The sequence below is a fragment of the Cygnus atratus genome, chromosome 24, assembly GCF_013377495.2.
Source record: "Cygnus atratus isolate AKBS03 ecotype Queensland, Australia chromosome 24, CAtr_DNAZoo_HiC_assembly, whole genome shotgun sequence".
NCBI lineage: Eukaryota > Metazoa > Chordata > Aves > Anseriformes > Anatidae > Cygnus > Cygnus atratus.
In genome coordinates, this window is record NC_066385.1 from 450,318 (window position 1) to 471,358 (window position 21,041).

Sequence of the window (21,041 nt, forward strand, 5' to 3'; positions counted from 1 at the left end):
AGGCGAATTAGGATGGCATAGTTAACCGGACTTTTATAGTCTTCTGGTACCAGAGGTGGAGAACTCTGGCTGGAGGAGTTGACCTGAGGCCTGTTGATAGGTTTTCTTTGTTCAGGAACTGTTGTGCAAGTTCAGGAGAATAAAACGTGCAAGCCAGATTCATGTGCTCAGCATGTCTAAAGTATTCCTTCAGAATATTTTGCTGTTAATGTGGAAAGCAGAATAAGTTATAAACATGAAGGGGAACCGTGGATTTTGCACGTCGTTCTGGGGCTCTTCTAGTTACACCTGTGCTGAGCTTGAAACCTTCCCCCTGGCTACTTGTCAGAGCCCCATGTGCTCGAGCACTCTGCTGACAGTTGCTCCTGATGTCCTCCTCTGCACAGGCAGCACCGTCTTGCTGGAAATCATGCTTGAAAGCTGGGAACGCTTTCTTTTTTTGGGGGGCACAATCCTAAATGAGTGTTGCACGTCGTAATTTAGCAGTTTCCCAGGTACCATTTTGCATCTTGTGCTGTGAAGCACCATTGCATTTCTGAACACGCTGGGGCTCCTTGCGTTGGAGTTGCTGGCGGTGCTGGAGCTGGGCTGCCGCTACGTCCTGTGCAGAGACAGGAGCAGCGCCTCCACCTCTCCAGGCTGGAGCCAGCTGCTCTTTTTAAGTAACTTTCCTCTTACTTCGTTGCCTGTTTCTGTATCTATTTTTCCTCAATAGGGAGAGAAATACTCAATCTAGTCGGTATCCAATGCTTGTTCTTCCTGTGAAAGGGGCACAAACCTCAGCACTGGACTCTGAACCATCATAAGGAATGCTTTTCATCAAGTGTGCCAAAGTTAAGTGATGGGGGCGCCTGAAGCAGGTTTTCCATCTGAATCTGTCCATTTTGCTTCCTGGTTCCTGATCTCTTTGCTCTGCGTACCTGACAGTTATTGTCTGAATCCAGGTGACAAGAGGGAATGGTGTAAGCATGTTCCAGCACCGTTGGGCTTCATGGAGCAAGCAAGCAGTGGTTCACTTCTGGCTGCTAATGCAAAAGGACCAGAAAGAATGAATTTGACGCTATTTTTCTTACGCCGAATTTAGGCAGTTCTACAAAGTCTGATGTTTTGCTCACACAGCTGTAAAGCAGCTTTATTTAAAGATCTTGTAAAAATGAATAGGTGATCTTGGATTGATATTCTGCAGCTGAGCCGATCCCAGGAAAGCAGGCTACAGCGTGGGCATGAGGAAAACTGTCCATTTGTGCCAACGCAGGATGAGGAAGGCTTGTGACCTGGAGCATGCTATGCCTTGGGCAAGTATCTTGGCAAAGATGATCTCATCCCGTTGGCTGCTTGTGAGACTCCAGGGGATTCTCATCAGCCTGAGGAGTTGGGCATCAGGGTACCCGGCTCCGGTCTCCAACTTCCGACCTTCTCTGTCACACGGGCGCACCGGCTCTGACTCCAGGGCGGTGCTGCTCACCCCCTCCATGGGGGCACACGTGGAGCGCGTGTGGTTTTAAAAGGAGGTGCTATGGCCCAGGGCTGTGTGTTTTGTTTTGTTATTTGGCCACGATATCTGTTACGTACTAATTTCCTTTAAGACTTGCGATGAAGTCAGTAAACCACAGCCTGCAGCGAGTGCTCTCTGGGCTGGTGCTTTCCGCTATGACATGCACTTGACATGTCCGTTCCTGAGTTCGGCAGGCCAGTCTCGCTCTGTCTCTTGTAACATGGACCAAAGGGAAATTCTGCTGCAAAATCTGGAAAGGACCCAAAGCAAGAAGCTCAACCAAGAAGCGTTTGTAGAGGAGTTTTTGGTAAGTTTGCTTAAGGCACGGTTCTGTGTTTCAATTGACTTTAAAGGGAACTGCTCAGTTGCCTCTCCCCAAACAGGGACATAAATTGCATGTGTTGATTAGATTTTCTATACATTTTGCAGCAGAAAGAGATGCAGGAGTTAACTAGAGTGAAAATTTAAAAAGGCATAAAGATAGAAGAGTGATTTAATGGTTTGCATTCAAAGTAAAACTGTTTGTTTGTTTTTTTTTTAAATAATTAACCAAGTGCTTCCTGTTTTCTCCTTAGCGAATACATTTGTTAAGATATGGTTTCACTTTGCCCTCGTACTACAACGGGGGTATAGTAAGGAATACAGAGACAGAGCTGCTTGCTGCCTCTTCTCCCATTGCCGCAGGTTACATCTGTGATGTGTTTGTTCCTGTTGGGAATCTCGAGATGCTGCCTGAGATATTTTGTTTTTCTTCTTATTTCACTAGAAATCACCCATCCTACCCCCTATACCACCCTGCAGAGTAAGCAACAGGTGTTCAGATAAATGACGTGTGGGCCTGAGGTTGTCCCGTGTCCCGTGGACATCTGGCACCTTGGCCAAGGCATGAGGGAGGCAGTGACCTGAGCAGCTGCGTCGGCTGCTTCTGCAGCCTCCAGCACTGTGCTAGGTTAAGTGGAAGGGCTCCAGCACCCATTTGGAATGAGTGCACGTGCTCTAATGTCTGTTAGTGCTCCTGGCTCTTCCAGGAAATAAATTTCTTCTTTCATAAAAGCAAAACTAGCAAAAATTGGTGATGGCTCCCACCTTCCCCAGCGTTCTTCAGTGTCTGTCTGGTGGAGATCTGTGCAGTGCCCCAATCTGTTAGGCCTCTGCCAACTTTTGATTTGTTTAGGTGGCAGAGGCTTAGATGGCAATCCACAGTCTCCCAGATAGACCTGATAGCTGGTGACAGCTACTGATGTATCAGCTGGAGGAAGGCTGTTCTAGCAGCCTCTCTGGGCTGCTCTGAGAAGCAAAGGCGTTGATCAGCTTCAGAAGACACAGGGAAAGGTAAAACTGGTGCAGCTGTAATATCTGAGATGTCTCAAACACCAGAATAAGCACTGCCACCCAGCCACCCCACCAGATAGGGGCCGCATCAGGCAGCGAGCCCTGGGGAAGTGCGGGGGTTACTTGGCAGTCCCCATGAGATCCAGCCCTGCTCTGCCATACCAGTGAAGACTTGCACTTCAAACGCTTGGGAAAAGCTTAGTACTTAACTTCCAGATGTCTGGGTCAGAGGGAAGTGATTAATCTGAGCCTGCAGTAACAGTCTGTTGTTCCATGGAACAAAGCACTGTCACAAGCTGCTGAATTTCCCCCTTACTGCTGGGCTGGGGTTGTACAGTGCCATGTGAGGCAGCAGGGGCGGCGAGCCTGGGTCCACGTGCTAGTTCTAGCAGCCGAGTGTACAGCTAATTTTCTGACAAAAACAGCTTGTAGAAGTGGTCAGGGCAACGTTTCCTGTAGGCCTGGGAAGAAATCTTCCCCGAACAGCCCATGCTGCAGGCCGCTTTTGGAAGTGCAAATACCTTAACAGGCAACTGAGATGGCTCGTGTTTCCAAGCTTGGTTGAAATGTTCAATGTTATTTCTCCATCCTACTGTTTCCTCTCTCTTTGTGTGAACAAGAACATGCACATACAAATTGTGGTGGTGTTACTGTAAATGACAGAGGTTTTTTTTTGTTTGTGTCCTTTTTCTGTTCATGCGGTCTCACAGCCAGAGTTTGATCCCTGCTGCTCTCACTTGCTTTGTCATATATAGTCATTTCCCAATCATTTTTATATCAGTTTATGAAGGGGCGGGAGTAAGGAGATTCAGAGCTGTAGCTATGAGAGGACTGGCCCCTGTGCTGAGTGATTCCAGCTCCTTCCATGAAAGCCTACCCCTGAAGGTGGGGTGGCACTTGAACAAGACAGAGGGAGGATGCAAATAAACACCCGAGGAACCAGCAGGTTACAGGGATGTGCAGTCTGCAAAAAACATCCTGCTGCTTGCCAGCTCCCACACCTTCTGTCACACAGTACATGCCCCTTGTTCTTGATTAATAAAGACTGGACACATGGACTGTCCAAGGCCTCCTGTGCCTTCTTCCTTACTCATTCTGACCCTTTAAAAACTACAGTTTAATACTAAAAAACAGTGACTGACTTAGAACTGAACCTGTATTTCTGTGCACAGAAATACCGTGGAAATGAGATGTATGTTGCTGTTTATACCTCTCATCTGCAGTATTGCGCAGGGGCAGCATGGCTTGATCAAATAAGCAGAGCTACAAAGCCCTTCATCACCTGACACGGCCTTATGGCAAATATCATTGTTCTGCAGCTTCACACACGCAGGCCGTGCAGGGTGTCGCGTCCTGGCGATCGCTCGTCCAGAGCAGGCAAGGGAGCTTTTGGAAGAACTGGAATACAAGCGTGTGTGAGCCCCAGTGCAAAGGTCGCTGGTGGGCTGACCCCTGAGGTGGTGTATGTTGAGCACCCAAAAATCAGTGCCCTGAACTCCCACTGTTCCTCCTGTGCTGCCATGTTAGAGCTCACTGCCTCCAACGCACTGAGACGGTGTTGCCTGCACCATCAGCAGGGCACGGCCATCTCCACAGCACCAACCCATTTGACCACTGAGCTATTTTGTCTCAGCAACCCTGAGACCAGCATGTTTTTCCTCTGCTATATGGGCAGAGCAGCTGAACCACTGTTTCCACTTCCTGTTAAAATTCACGTGGGTGACCACGAAATAGGTGCAAGGCACAAGACGTTCCATCACCTTGCAGCTCAGGTGTGCCAATGGTCCCTTCCCTCTGCTTCTCACCCCTGTAGAGCTTTTGTTTGTTAAGGCATGGGGTGCTGAGGGTTTTCCTTCGTTAGCCTAGTTCTCTGAACTGCAACAACAATGTCCGAGAGAAGGTCTGTAATGGCATGGCTCCAGGGTGGTGGAAAGTGAGAGACTTGCCCTCTGGAGTGTCAAACCATAGAGATACTAATTAGAGAAATGGCCTTTTGTTTCAAATCAAAACCACCCCTTGTTGGTAAGAAAAGTGGCCAGGTAGACAATAAATTATGAAAGAAAGAATACAGCAAGAATGGTGCTGTCAAAGTCAATGGTCATTAACAGTGCTTGTTACTTAGGGGCTGATGTCAATGAAATAAAATTCTACACTTTACGAGGAGAAATATGCTTGAACACTCCAGGAGTGCAGCAGCTTTACCCTAGAAATGAAAGAGACTAGAGATTCATATTTCAGTGGGCCTCTCCTAGGACTTCTTCTCCTTTCTTTCTCATCAGCATATATAACTACTTTGCTCTGATTTCTCGTGCCCCTTTTAATTGAGCATTGCTGTTTGCAGCCACAGATAGCATCTCTAGTAAAGTGAGAAAAATCAATTAATTCATCTGTCCCTTCTGATGTCATTTATTAGAGGTAGTTTAATATTGTTAGTCCTCTTATCTGGGTGCCATTTATACTGGGAAAGATTCCCGTGTCTCACCTGCTCATGAGGGCGATGCTTTATGTGCTATATAAATGCAGCATCTCACTTCAGAAGCCTACATGCCTGAGCCTCTTGTGGGTACTGCCTCAGCACACACTTTCCATTCTTCATAAGTTTGTGCTGAAGCTCTTAGGTGGCTTCTGTCTCTATTCTTGCTCTGAGTACCTTGAGAAAAGCCACTCAGGAAAGAATTAATGGTGCAGATCTTACTTTGTGGTGGTGAGCCTGACCCCTAGAGACCTTCACACATGCTCTCTAGTAGCGTGTTGTATGTAGCACATCTGCTGTAACTTGTTCCATTCTTCTATCACAGAAGCTGAAAAGGCAGTCAACAAAATACAGATCGGATAAAATCTACCCTACAGCTGCATCTGAGCACCCAGAGAACATCAAGAAGAACAGATACAAAGACATCTTACCCTGTAGGTTGGAAATAGCAAATGTTGTTATTCAGCCTTTCTTTTTTTGCTAGCTTGACTTTGCTCTCTTCCTCCGCTATCTGCCCGCATAATTGCTTGCATGCGAACATGTCACTGGCTGTCTCCTGGCCTTGAATTCAGCTGCTCAGATTTAAGGCTTTGTTTCTGACTGTTTCAAAGCGTGCTCTGGAAGACTTTGGCATGTATTTCCCAGAGAATGAAGAATGTCAATTCAGTAGGAAACACATCCTCTGCTCATAATCCTTGCAAGCTTTCTGGGTAGCATTGCAACCAAGACCTTGTAGAGGAATGGCTTTGGACAAGGGCATCTCCATGGTGTACAAAGCAGGCCACAGGCAGGAACTGCTGTGGTTTGGCATTGCTTGGTGCTGGAATTGCCAAAGCAAATTCTGTCCTGGGGTCAGAGCAGACTGTCCCTTCCATCCATTCTAGCTTGAAAAGAAACCTAAACCCACAGATCTCATGCAAGGCAATTCTAGGTTTGGCTTGCTCCATGGTAAAGGAGGACAGTCTTGCCCCGTGGTAGCGGCAGCAGCTGCAGGTCTTGCTGGCTCTGAAAGAGAGTGTGCCTGTCTGCTGCACGCACACAGGCAGTGGCAGCTCTGCGCAGGGCTTTTGCCAGTGCTGGAGGAGGCTCTGGCTGCTTGCACATCCACTTGTCGGCTCTGGAGAAGAGCTCTCTGATGCGTGTGCTCCTCCAAGACACCTCATGCTGCAGCCCGAGGGGCCCAACTGCTAAGAGGGATGAACGCTAACTGTTGCTGCTGCTTCTCCTGCTTTTGTGCCTGCAGTTGACCACAGCAGAGTGGAGCTGTCCCTGATCACATCAGATGCAGATTCTCATTACATCAATGCCAACTTCATCAAGGTATTGCTTCTTTCATCATGTTTTGCAGTGCAATGGTGTTTGTGGCAGCTGCTAGAGCTGCCTGGTTGACTTGTGCCAGGAGGAGCAGGCCCTGTGCCTGTGGCAGTTTCTGTGCTGTGCATGAGGATAGCTGACATACAGAAGCCGCACACCGTCAGTGAGCCCTTTAGAACACCTCTTGCAGTACAGAGGCACGAGACAGCAGGGCAGGAGTCACACATGTACCGGGACTGGGGGTGGAACACTTTGTGGCTTGCAGCCCCCGCTTCCTGCCTCTGCTGGGCGATGGTGCAAAATTGCCCACGGCCAGAGTCGCCCTGCCTGAAACCAGCAGGCAGGCAGGAAGCCTTGCACTGCAGCACCACTGAGACCCGCTGCAGCGGCGAGCAACGGGGCAGGTCACTGTGGGCTCAGCGACCCTTCAGGAGCTCCATGGAGTTGGGACTCGCTGCGCCCAGAGCCCTTCTCTGATAGACGGAAGGTTTCCTTCGCTCTCCACCACTGTGAGTGAGGGCTCTGTGCAACGTGTCTGCAGACGGACAGACCTTCACAGGAGATCACAGTTCTCTCTTTGGCCAGCGGCCACAGGAGTGCTAGGCTGCACTCTGCGGAGCGGGGTCAGCTGTCAGGCCGATACCTGTAGGCTTTCCCAAACGCACTGCAAGGCAGGGGGGTCCCTGGGAGCAGATCTCGCCTCAAGCCCAGCTCCCCGGCTTTGGCTTTGCCTTTGAGAAGTTTTCACATCTTGGTTTCTGGTTACTTAATTTAATTCAGGTGCCTAAAATTGAACTATATAAAAGCCCTCCTAAGTCCTTATTGGGCTCATTGGGTAGAAGTAGTATTCAGAAAGAGGGATGATTTTTATTTCCTTTAGGGAACAATGCAAGTGTGATTACATATCTGATTTGAATGCTGTTTTAGGGCGTCTATGGGCCAAGAGCATACATTGCAACCCAGGGTCCTCTCTCCACTACTGTCATTGACTTTTGGAGGATGATTTGGGAGTATGAAGTCCTGGTAAGGTGCAGATTTGTATGTCTTGTTGCTTGTTTTGTTTTAATAAAGAAAAGTTGTCTGTAAAACCAGCTAGAACTCCGTTGTGGCTAAAGAGACAGCGGTAGTATCTGGGTGGTACTCAGATGTTCTGTGTGACCTGCATCCTTCCTGCGAGCCTTTCCCTTACATATGCTGAGACATGACCGCTGCTTGTGGCTCTCTGCTTTTGGGCTCCAAGGGGGAAGGTCCTCACACCTGGGTTGTGGATGATGTCCTGGGTTTGATTTGCATAATACTGTGGGACTCTGGGGAAGACAGTCCAAGTAACTTCCTCATTGCTGATAAGTATCCCCAAACTATCAGTTTGATTTTTCTGCCTCGACAAAAAACTTGCCTCCAGGCTTTTCTAGCGAACCTTGTTTTTTTTGCAGATCGTGATCATGGCTTGTATGGAGTTTGAAATGGGAAAGGTGAGTAACAAATCAGAGATCGCCCTGCCATGACAGTGACAGGGCAGGGTGGAGAGATGCAGATTTTTATTAAATCTCATTAGGGACAGTGAGTTTCCATTTAATACAAACTGTTTCTTGAGTCTCCTGCAGCAAATTCTTCAGCCATTTTTGGTAGTGTAACTGGCCTCTTTGGCAGGCGAGAACAAGCCAGACCCAAACACCCCCGCACCCGTCGTCCCCTCCCTTGCCACAAAGCCCTGTGCGAGGCTGCATGCAGAGACATGGTGCTGGCAGCCAGGAATGAGCACAGGTCACCTGCGGGTGAGAGCGTCACCGGCACAAGTGCAGCCCCGAGAACTCGAGGGAAGGGAAGGGTAGAGACTGGTCAGCAGCAAGAGCTGGGCCTCCTGGCATGAGATTTGCTGGGCAAAGACAGACAGGAGATGCTGCAGGCAGGCAGCAGGGAATAACCAGACATCTGCTTCTTGCAACAGAAAAAATGTGAGCGGTACTGGGCAGACCTGGGTGACTCCTCCCTGCAGTGTGGGCCCTTCTCCATTGCCTGTGTGAGTATAGCTGCCATTAGCGCCACATCACGTGCATTGGAAACTATTGTCATCTGCAGAAAACGTGACCCTAATTTATTGTTCTGCAGGAAGCTGAAGAAAAGAAAAATGAATATGTGATCAGGACTTTAAAAGTGACCCTGAATGAAGTAAGTAGGAAAGGTAGAGACAGGAAAAGAATCTTGGTTAGGTTTGTTATATCAATATTAAAATATGGTGCATTTTGGAGAAAATTTTACACTCCTCAGAATGCTATTTTGGATTCAGGAGTAGCTGAAGGAATTAAGAAAATAAAAAAATAATTAACTCAAAGTTCAGTTTCTGAAGCTGTTTATTAGTTGTGGCAAATTAGATCCTGGGTAAGCGACGTTAACTGGTAATATCAAGAACATCATAAAGTGGCAAGGTGTCCTTTGCAGCAAGAACAGCTACAAAGTGCACTGCTAATCTGCAGCCTTTGCCTACCAACACAGCAGGGAATTAGAGATGTCTGTAGCACATCAGCTTGCGCTTGCTGTGCTGACAGTTAATTCGGTCTCCTGTCAGCACTTTTCTCCTCTTGCAGGAAATCCGCACCATCCACCAATTCCACTATCAAAACTGGCCAGACCATGATGTTCCCTCTTCCATTGACCCCATTCTCGAGCTCATCTGTGAGGTTCGCTGCTACCAGCCAGATGACAGCATTCCCATCTGCATCCACTGCAGGTAGGTGAGCGCTCCCGGCTCCTCCCTGCGTTCCCCATGCTTGCTGAGCACCCATGGGGGTGGGTGGCACAACCCGTGCAGGACTGGAGTCTCCATCCTCTCCTAGGAAGTCCTAAGGACGAACGTGTCCTCTGAGCCACTGGTACGGCTGGAGAGCAGGAGAGGAGATAGGTGACAGCAGGCCAATGATAGCAGCTACAGCTGAGACCAAGAACACTGTGCATTCCTGGTCACCACAGGAGGAGGATGTAGGAGGCCTAGGAGTTGTGCCTTCTAGCCTGCAGCAGAGCTGTTGTCAGGTGGAAGTTTATGTGCAGCCAGGTGGAGCTGCCACCAGGAGCGGGAGGGCCATTGTGTGAGTCTGCACTGTTCAAGGTGTGGGATGCAAGGCTGTGGGTTTTTTGAAATATTCTTGTTGGAGAATACAGTGTGCCCACCGCTACCCTCTACTAGCAACCCTACTGTGACTCTCATTGCAGTGCTGGCTGTGGGAGAACAGGAGTCATCTGTGCAATCGACTACACCCAGAAGCTGCTGAAGGATGGAGTAGGTGTCAGTCCTGCCATGCATGCTCAAACGGCACGTGTGTAGCACCATGCGATTCCCTGTCTCTCTCCCTCGCCTTCTTCCTCCCCTTAGTCCCAGCTCTACCTCTCTCTGACTGCACGCAGGAGTATTTCAGATAATAACTGTGAATGAAAAGTCCCTGTAGCCCAACTGGCCAAATTGCTGATACCTGACAGCCAGTTTGTGTTGCTTCTCTGTTCGGGCTCTGCACCACCCATGCACTGCCTGTTGTTGGTGCTGCACTCCCTCCCTCTGCATCCTGGTGCAAATAGCCCCGATGCAGCCCGGGGTGTGCAGACAGGCTGGAGACCTCCCTGCTCTCTCTCCTCCCTGTCTTGGTCTTAAGATCACTGGGCTAACCTTGGTGCTGGCCTTCAGTCTTCAATACAAGTTTACTGCCTATATTTGTCTCTCCACACTTTAGTATCAGAAATCCAGTGTTTTCAAGTTAACACCTTGCTTTATTCTGACTCTTCATTAAAAATGTATGTTTGAATGTTTTAACAGTAAGTAATCCCTGGCCTTGTGCCAGATTGCTGAGATTCTGCAAAGTGGTTATTTCCTTTATCACAGCAATCCTGAATCCCCTAATCCATGAAATCAGTATCTTGTCCTTCATGATATTCCAAGCTGTTACCAATGTTATAAAAAAGGGTATTTTCTTGGAGTGCAATGCAGGAGGGAGGAGGCAAGACAGTTCATAAAGGTGGCTTGATAAGCAGGTCCTTTGTTAAAGACTCTTGCAGTAGCAGGTCTGAACCTGGGACACTGTTCTAAACTGCATCACAACGTGGAAGCTCCTTGGAATAACCTGCCTTTAATTTTTCATCTCTTCCCTTTCTTGCAAGATTGTTCCAGTGAACTTCAGTATTTTTAGTCTGATCCAGGAGATGCGCACACAAAGGCCTTCAATAGTGCAGACCAAGGTACGCTCAGGAAATTTTAACAACTGGTATTGTTAATATTTCTGTTAATACTTATTGTTAATACTTCTTAATGTTCAGTACTGTTAACTTAGTACTGAAACCTCAATAGTTCCTCAGGAGGGCTTGCAGTAAGGAAGAACAAAATGGTTGCACTGCTGGGAACTAGGCATGTAGATGTTCTGTAAGGTCCCTTTTCTGAGCAGAAGAATCATTTTGCAGAAATGAATTTCTGACTATTTCCTTGTAGACAGCTGGAATAGCTTAGTGCTTGCAGACTCACTTACTGAATGCTTATGCTGTGAAACAAGTGTCTATCCAGGAAATAAAGCGAGAACTCTTCTCAGCTGAGACAGAATGAAGAGGAAGCTTAGTGCAGAACAGTGTTGTTTGTGCAACTGACAACAAAACAAATACTTCAGTCTCAACCCTTTGGAAATTGTAGCTTCTACTTCTGATAACTTGTCCTGCCAACAGACCACAAAGTGGCAGCTTCTATAAGGGGCTGATGTTTGATTTGCGTAATAGATGACCATTTACAAGCAATGTGAGTGCTGGCTCTCATGTCTGTTTTATTTGTCCGTGATGCAGGAGCAGTACAAGCTGGTTTATGATGCTGTTATTGAACTCTTCAAAAGGCAGATTAAAGCGCTTGATGCCCAGGAAAATTCTGCTGCTTCACAGGTAAAGGTCACCAGGATAAACATACTGCCTCTTGCAGGCTCAGGCACGCAAGCTCTAACCTAGATTCCTACTGCAGAGGTTTCCTCTGTAGACCTGGAATGAATCACCTTTTTGCCCTATTTATTCATAATTGCATTGTAACAGAAGCCTCCAATTTATGGAGGTGCTTGTGTGGCCCTAAGTATCTTACCTGCTGTTTTATTTGTACAAATACATTAATTCATTTCTATATACTCTGCAAGGAAGTGTATTAAAGTTACAGAGACAGGGCCCCAACCCAAACTGAGACTCTCTTCAAGTTAACCATGAGAATCCAGCTGTTTCCTTGATCGCACGACACTTGCCACAAGAGTTGGCCTCGAGCGAGAGCTAAACTTTCTTCTGTCTCAAAACCATTATATGCTTTTATAATTGTTTAATGTAATGAGTGAATAGAATATTTTCAACCTTCTCCAGCAGTGGCTGATTTTCACGTGGATGTGCTCATGAAACTTGATTTCATGGAGTGCTTGCAAGCAACAGAGTGAGATAATTAGCATCACAGACTGTCTGTGGGGGAGAGTGGGCTAAAACATCTTGAGAAAACCCATGTCAAAGTCTTTCAAATCTCATACGCCTTTGAGGAAGAACAACATATTCCTGGTATAAAGTTACATAAACAGGAACATCTGAAACATCCACAGTTAATCGTTTCTTTGTTCTCCTTATTCTTCTCTGACTGCTGGCATGAACGCTGCCTTGTACACTGCATGTGTAGCTGTCTGCAATCTTGCTGAAGTAAACAGATAGCCATTTTTAAGGCTTACAAGTTAGATAATTTTGTCAGAAGTTTTTGTGTAAAGAATTGGGAGCAGGATCCTGCAATGGGACTCTGCCTCAGTTTTGCCATAGTATTTGCCAGAGATCAGTGAGAAAATAGCTGGAAAGTGCCTTTTGTATGTGTTGTGGATAGTCTGTAAGCAAAGGAGATGCAGGACTAGAATGACACAAAATGCACAAAACGGTTCAAATCCGGATGTGGTTTTGTAGCTCCTGTCCAAACCTCTTGCTAAACCTCACTGCCCTTTGAAAGCACCTCACAGAGCATGGGGGATGGTTGTGCGCCAAAGTGTCACAAATGAAACCAGTGCCTGCACAGCCACGCTGAATGTCCGAGCGGGGTCCTAAAGTCAGAGCTCTCTGCTTAGGCTGTTTTGCAGGTGTTTGGCCCAGCTGGACTGTCATTTGGCCCTTGGTAATCTGATTTCAGGAAGGTGTGAACAGAAAGGAGGAAAGGAGTTCAGGAGGATCTGTCCTCAGTTTTCAGCTCCAAACTGGTGTTTTCAAGTTGGTATTTGTCATTCCCAAACTCCATTAATAATTAAAAGTAGTTGGCAGAAATTCCATCTCCTGAAATAGCATGTTTGTGTTCTTTGCATTCTTCTTCCTTACTCTGTTGTTTACTGACCTTTTCTTTCACTAGATTCAAACCAGGCATCCTGTACCCAAGCCACTTCTGACTTCAGTGGAAGATATTTATTCTCTGAGTTTACTAACCTGGTAAGGTCACAGCACAAGTATCCCGTGGGCTAGTATTTTCAGTTACCCATGTTATTTCAGGAATACACGAAATGCGTATTTTGTGACACAGTTCTGTTTAAATTTTGCATTTCAATTGTCAGCAATCTCTGCAGCCTCCCTTGAGTCCCACTTTTTCTCTCACATTTGTTCCTAATGTAATTCCTGCTCTTCTTACAGATGTGTCTCTGAGACTGAGTCTTAGCCTCTTCCCTGCATGCCAATGCCTGTCCCCCTCTTTTGCCCTTCCGTCTGTTTCAAGTTGTGCTTAGAGTGTTTCACATGCAAACTTAAAACACATCCAGGGCAGCATAAAAAAAAAAAGGCTAATGAACATGGAGATGAAACACCCCCGTGCTGGTTCATTTCTGTGCTCTACCTGGAGCCATGCACCCTGTGGGGTGTTCCTAGCTGGTGCCCATCCTTCCTCTGTGTTTGCCACACAAGTGCCTCCTGCCTAGGAATGGGGAGCCTGAGGAGCCCAGCTTCCAGACTATGGGTTCAGACTACCAGCTTCAAAGGGTGGTGAGATCCTTCCGTGGACATGTTTTGGTTTTCATGTGTGCACTTTCTGTAAATAATTTTATTTTTGAAGATAGTCTGCACTGAAGGAGCCGTTTACCTGTGTAAAGCGGCTTCCTCTCTTCACCATTTAATGGTGTCCAAATAGGGCACCAGGGTGCATAGTCCTTTACCATGTTCATCGCTTGAGGCTAAACCAGGCTCTGCAATCTGGGAAATGTGCCTGCTCTTAGGGACAATATTGTGGGGCCTTGTTAATAGGCTAACAGAGATTTCTGAGTACTTGACATCTCTGACTTCATGCTGCTGTGCTTTATTGCAGCTCAGGGCAAGAGGACCAGAATGTGCATCAACATTTTTCTCCAGTGGTACGAAACGAAGCATCACTGGCATTTTTGTCTGCCAAGGGAGAGCACGGCAGCTCTGGGGGTAGAGTCCCTTCCATCAGACAGGCCATCTCCTTTGGTACTCTGAACTTCAGCAACAGCAGGAATGCAGCTGCTGCCGAGATGTGGGGCACAAGGGAAGCTCTCCAAAAACACCACAGTTTGGAGTTCAGCAGCAGGTCCTCTGGGCAGCTGCTTGTGGACCTGGAGCCGCAGAGAGCAGGAGGGAAAGGGGCTCATGGCAAAGCACCTCTGACACGGACCACATCGACCCCCTTTGTGCTGGAGCAGCAGGGAGAAACCTGGGCTTGTGATGGAGGGGATGCGAAGCCCATTTTCAGTTCTCAGTCACCAAATGCCTGTTACTCAAGCTTCCAGGAGAAGCAGCAGGATGGATTTTCCCCTGATGAGCTGAACCACTCAAGCCAAGTAGCAGAAGCCTCCCCAGGCCACAGGAACTGTGGGCAATGTCCTTATCGTTACTTCTGTTCGGCGGAAGACCCCTACTTCTCTTCGCTCTCACCAGATGACCCGCTATCCCTGGAGCTGGCAGCGGGGCAGGACACACAAGGCCCTCATTGTGTGGTGGCCAGCTCCCCACCACCCAGGCCTGCATCCCACCACATTCACTACCCAAGTGCTGCGAGGACGTCCTCGCTGAGTGAGTGCTGCTGGAGCTGCTGGCTCCTGTGGGTATCGGGAGCTGGCAGGGGTGGCGAGCACAGTCCTTCAGCGTCCAGCGGGGCCCTGGCTGCCCTTGAGCAGCTTGCCGGGGACCAGCTGGGGAGGGCCTTGCGCAGTTTCATCCTGCCTTACATATTTCCCATAAAAACAGACGATGCTTTTAGAACAGTATGATTCTGGGTTTCACTTTATACTACTGTGTCACCTTGGTACAGCTCTCACGGGGAGGCAAGGACCGATGCTGACCAATTCTTAGAGCAGGGCAATCCAAGCAGAAAGCTCCCAGAAATGGTTTTCTTTGAGGAACCAAGGCCAAAAAACACTCCTTTCTGACAAGAGCCATGCAGGGGGATGCTGGCATCCCCTTGAGACTGAGAGAACCAGGACTTCAGTGTTAGTGTCTGCCTAGATCTGTCACCTTAAAATCACCTTCCCAGTCTAGGTCTGGTCTGGGCAGACATTTCTCTGTCTGCACCTTTGGCACTGCTCAGCTCTGTCCTGCTCAGGCCAGAGCAGGTCAGGATGTGGTGTCATGAATGTTCTCGTTATCTAGATGCTAGAGACTTTGGGAACATCACAGGAGATGCAGTACAAGTCAAGCAGCAGTGGTACTACCAGCTGAGGGATTGTCTGTGTGCTGGGGTACACGGATAATCTTCCCCTGTGCAATGGGGGGTTCTTGTTAATGCTGCTGGGAGTGTGTGCCTGGGGCATGTATCCAGCAGCAGACGAGTTGGTGCTGAGGACTGGCTGGATTTTAGGTACAGTTTACATATGTTTAGCATAATCTCTGGTGTGCAGCTGGGTTGGAGCAGTCCGTTCTCAGTGTCTTTGCAGAGGTCTGTGGTTCTCCTGTTGTGTTATGCCATGCAGGTAATCTGACCACATCTCCTCAATTAGACGTCCTGCCCCAGCCAGATGATGATGATCCTCCGCCCCTGCCTGAGCGAACCCCTGAGTCCTTCATTGTGGCTAGTGAATCGGGTAAGTGCATTTAACAGAGCAGTGACTGACACCTGCTACGAGGACCCCTTCTCACCTTTGTGTGGGATCACAGCATATGGCAGTTGCCTTTGCTCTGGCTGCTTAGGATGAGAAATGACCTCTCTTGTGCTTAATTGTTTCTAGGAGAATTTCCTCTAGCCACTTCTGATTTTCAGCTTCCATCCAGAAATAAAAATATTGGAACCTCTTTGGAGTGGAGTGGTGAGTCTCACTCAGATGTGTTTAATGACACAGTGAGACTGAGACCATGTAAGGTAAATAAGGGACTTTTTATCTCTTCTCATTGTACTAATTTCCTTATCATGTTTCCTTCTGTGAGAAAGACCCTAGTTTTTGCAGTCTATACTTTCCATAAATTATTTCAGGGTTCAGGACTGGAAGGAAGATATGGTATCAGTAAGGCTCCTCCTTATAAAGATTAGTTTGCTCCAAACTTTATTTCTTTTGTCCTAAATCCCATACAACGTAGTAAAAATATCATCCCTATTTTAGAGAAAGATAACGAAGACGGGAAGTTAGTGGTCCACTGAGGTTCACAACACCCTGTGGGACAGACAGGAGCAGAACAAAATTTAGGCATCTTTTGATCATCCCATGGGTGACTTATGGCTTTGTAAAGTGAAACAATAAGGTATAAGTCTGTTTTCCATTACATGAGCATGGAGGTGTGTGGGGGAGGGTGTTTGCATGTAACATCATTTCCTCATCCTCTAAGGCTTTCTTGAGTACAAGAGAACCACATTTAGTTATGTGGAATTTCAAATACTTTCCTTGTTTTTTGTTTCCAGAGTATGAAGCTTCAGAGCTCACGATCAGGTAAAGGCTTGATGTTGAGTTAAACTTTCTTTCAACATAAGGTCTACTTTTAACCTAACTTGCTTTAATTTTTCCAGATTTAATGAATGTCTCTAGGATCTTTGCTCAGTCCAACAGAAATCTTGTGTTGCTAAATACTTCTGCAACTGAATAGATATAAACAGTTCTGCAACCAAATGAAGTGGTAGTTTTATGTTTCCTAACCAGCCACTGCACCACTCTGTATATCTTTATGATGATTTTCCCTGCATTCTCCTCAGGCTAAGGTTTGTCACGTCCTTTTACTGTGTGTTGTTCCCTTTGAGACAATGGAGATGTGCAGGTTAGAGTGCTGTGGCCCTCTTGGTGAACAGATATATATGTTTTTAAAGGCAGTTATCCAAACCTTCTGTCTTTGCTTTCTCAGAGACAAACCGGGATCGCTCTAACTCTCCTCCCCCGCTTCCTGAAAGAACCCCAGAGTCGTTTGTTCTTGCTGATACAGCAAGTAAGTGACGAGTTATTTTCTCAACACGTAACTGAGATTTTATACTTACACCTAATCCTGTAGATACCTGAGGTGATAGTGGCCCACTTATTCAAAATATTACCAATGGACTTAAATGTAGGAGAGTTCAGCAGGCAGGTAAGTAAGTAAGTAAGTTAGGTTCTTTTTTACTAAAAGAAGTAAATGTAACCAGGGAACATGCTGGAAATTTCTGCAGTTGCTGCATTAGAGGAAACAATAAAGCAACAAAGCACTTAGAAAAAAAGCAAGAGGATTCATTAATCACCACTGGAAATGTTCTGGTATATGTTCCCAGGTATGCAGCCTGCTCCAAGAAATTCTACTAGTTCTCTGGATTTGAGGAACAATGCTTCTGAAGCATCATCAAAAGAGCCCGTGAAATGCTTTAGGAGAAGCAAGGTAAAAAAAACAAAAACAAAAACGACAACAACAGCAACAACAAAATCACATAACAGTTATAGAAAAAGGAGAGGGTGAGAAGAGATCATTCTGGCTATAGCTATTGTTACTTTCTTACTGCTAACCTTGAGAAAATAACATGCTTTGAGACCATTCTCTTCTATTTTGGGCACAGAAACAAGGCTAGTAAAAATATTCTGTTGTAGAACTGTAGACAGAACTGGCGTGCAGGAGGAACACAGTCACGCCTGTGTGAACGTTTATGCCTCAGCACTCTGTTCACCCGAAGTGCTAATTCCTCTTGGAAAAATTTGCTTGAGTGGAGTCTGAATTCCCATGTAGGACAGACTCTGTTCATCACCGTGGCTCTAGTTAATTATGCTCTTAAGCAATTGTACTTTGAGATGTTATGGTTGAACAGAAAAGCATTTGAGGAAAACAGCAAGAATAAAAACTGGAGGCTTTACTGTTAGTTAGAAAAAAGCCAGAGACAATGTGAAAGGCAGGAATCTGAAGTCTCAGATGCTAGACAAGATGCTTTTTATGAGATGTGATATATGTATATTTATCAGTGAAATACATTTATCATAGTAGCTGCTACAATTGCTTGCTACATTTTTTTCAACAAGCTGCTACCTTTTTTTTTTTCAGAGTTTGAAAATACTGAAAAACGTGAGAAAAAGTAAGTCTTTCAGACTAATGTGCATCTTCCTGATGGCTTTAAGCAAATATATAAAGATATATCTGGAATTTTTCAAGCACCTGAACTTGTCAAATGTGAAACTCCCTGCATATCTGCTTACTTGGGCATAGAACATTTACGACTGCACTTGCTAGTTGAGTGCCATCTCATCTGGACAGTAATAGTGTTTTTAGGAGTAGCATAATGATGCTGCAGTGCCCTTTGGTTACCTGAGGGGCAGTTCCAGTGTATACAAATTACAAATTCTTCAGGTCATTCAAACCAGTGGGACAAATACTTTCAAAATGCGGGAAAGAGGTGTTGATGGGAATATGATCAACTTGAGCCCCATCCTGGATTCTGCCCTATTTGGAGCAAAAAGAATGAGTTTCTCATTAAGTTCCCTTTGATCTAAAATTAAATGCTTATCTTGAAAATAGGACTGCTAAAAACTGTTTAAAGCACTTCTGAGCCAACATTTTCCCAGTGGATTTTATTGCAGTAGTACATTCACTCCCTGCTATGAGCAAATAATGTCGTTAAAACCGTGTGGCTTTCAAGCTCTGGCAGTGCGGAAAGTACTTATCTTCATCTTATGCTGAAATAACATCTGTGCCAAGTGTGGTTGTACATGTGGAAGTATGCGTTTTCCCATGGATGTGTAGAAACCTAGCTTTTCAGGGAATTATGATGGTCACTGTGTCAGTATAATTTTGTATTTCTAGGCATCTGTAGTCCATCTTCACTGACAAAACCATCAGAATCTGCCCCGTCAAACCATCTGAGCTCTTTCCTTAATTTTGGTATGTTTTTCTCTTTGCATTTTGGAATAGGAGGTACCCGTTTTTTGAAAGTCTAAGTGCAGGTACCAGGCTGAATGTTAATTCTCAAATGAAGCGATACCCCAAAATAGCATGAAACTGTTTCATGCCTACATAATTTAATGTACCTGTATCCTGTCTGTACTTTTAAAAACATTTCATCTGTTATTGCAGCAATTATCTAACATTCTATCTGTAGAACATGCACAAGAAATACATCTTCGGATTTGTGCAAAACTGTGCTGCCATCTTATTGCAAAATTACAAATAACACATTATTTTTTAAACATTTACGGCTTTATTCACAATCTGTTTAAGGAACAGGTAGGGTGGAAAATACAGACCCTGAAACCTGCACTGAAAAATATTTCTCAGTGTGTGAGAAGCCTTAGCCTTTATGTAGCAGCAGAGACAGCAGAAGACATGTACAAAGCTGTACCATTTCCATTAGGCTTCTGTCTAATGTTGTATAATATGGTGGAGGAGAAACACAGTTTTCCATTTTAAATTCTTCTACTTTAGAGAAGTCTTCTGTCAGACTAGGCACAAGATCTAGTTACATTCTTGATATTCATATTGTAATGGGAGTATGTGTGGATATATACAACAATAGACTGTATTCGTATAGTTTTTGCACCAGTTGACTTACAACTACAGGCTGTTGCTTCAAGTCGACTGTATCTTAAATTTTGGGAAAGCTGAAATTACAAGTATTTTCAAATACCGTATTATTTTAGGGAATTATATGATCAACATCAATAACATACTGAATTTGCACTAAAAAGAAAAAAAAACAACACACAATTTCTTTGCAGGCTTTGCAAGTCGATTTTCAAAACCAAAAGGACCAAGAAATCCACCACCAGCATGGAATATTTAGATTCGGTGTTACAGATTTGTGAATACCTTCTGATATGCCTTGAGTGCTCATCCCAGTAAGGTTTCCATCAAAATAAATACATCAAAAGGTTGTTACATGATATATTGCAGATGAGGCACTACTTGCACATTCTTCATGAACTAAAGTTTTAAGGTAAAGAAGAACAGGTAAACATGAGCAGCTAGGCACTTTCAGTTAATTTATAACAGGATGGATATTAAAACCGGGAATAGATATTTTATTATAAATAGTGACATTTTTATTGTGTTTTGGAACCTATTCACTTCAAAATGATGTATTTAAGCTTTCTGAAACAAAACACTGTACATTGGGAATAGATTCCAGGGAGAACTGTTGAATGAAGGGACGTCCAATTTGGTCCAAGTGCAGACCGGACCAAATCAAAACAAGAAGCTGGAGATCCTGCCAACATAGCATCTGTGTAACTGCAATCATGTGCAGTTTTATTGTAATCAAATTAAATTTCCTTATACTGCATTTCCTTATACGTTTACATTAGTTGAATGAACAGAGAATTAGCATCTCAAATTTTAGAAAGAAATTATCTTTCAGTTAATTGAATGTTTTGTTTTTCCATCTGAGTGAATCCAGGTATTTTTTTCTAGATTTTTGGTTAACAAGTCTCAGATGCTGATGGGTCATACAGCAACTGAGCTCATGTAACAAGCTGCACAATTAGCTGACCCGACCGTCCTCACTGTATGAAACAAACCAAAAAAAACGCAGCAAGGGAAATGTCGATGCCTCCAAGGCAATGCTGTGTGTAAGGACGTGTAACCTTTTAGCACAGACAAACGGTGTGTAAGGGCATGTGACCCTCCAGCAGACACACGGTGTGTAAGGACGTGTGACCCTTCAGCACAGACACACGGTGTGTAAGGACGTGTGAGCCTCCAGCAGACACGTGGTGTGTAAGGACGTGTGACCCTCCAGCACGGACACACGGTGTGTAAGGGCATGTGACCCTCCAGCAGACACAACGTGTGTAAGGACGTGTGACCCTTCAGCACAGACACACGGTGTGTAAGGACGTGTGAGCCTCCAGCACAGACACACGGTGTGTAAGGACGTGTGACCCTCCAGCAGACACACGGTGTGTAAGGGCGTGTGACCCTTCAGCACAGACACACGGTGTGTGAGGACGTGTGACCCTCCAGCAGACACACGGTGTGTAAGGACGTGTGACCCTCCAGCACAGACACACGGTGTGTGAGGACGTGTGACCCTTCAGCACAGACACACGG

General features: G+C 45.8%; 1 protein-coding gene across 1 annotated transcript; it reads left to right on the plus strand.

Moving 5' to 3' along the window:
- Positions 1-1,715: 1,715 nt before the first annotated feature.
- PTPN22 (protein tyrosine phosphatase non-receptor type 22) lies at positions 1,716-19,776 on the plus strand. The gene is made up of 21 exons (XM_035561577.1): positions 1,716-1,802; positions 5,626-5,734; positions 6,544-6,620; positions 7,542-7,637; positions 8,048-8,086; positions 8,563-8,634; positions 8,724-8,783; positions 9,200-9,342; positions 9,822-9,888; positions 10,758-10,835; positions 11,424-11,516; positions 12,979-13,055; positions 13,918-14,642; positions 15,566-15,649; positions 15,794-15,924; positions 16,459-16,486; positions 16,893-16,973; positions 17,290-17,393; positions 18,045-18,075; positions 18,801-18,878; positions 19,712-19,776. Exons 1-21 carry the CDS (start codon positions 1,716-1,718, stop codon positions 19,774-19,776), a joined length of 2,325 nt encoding a protein of 774 aa, XP_035417470.1.
- Positions 19,777-21,041: the final 1,265 nt, after the last annotated feature.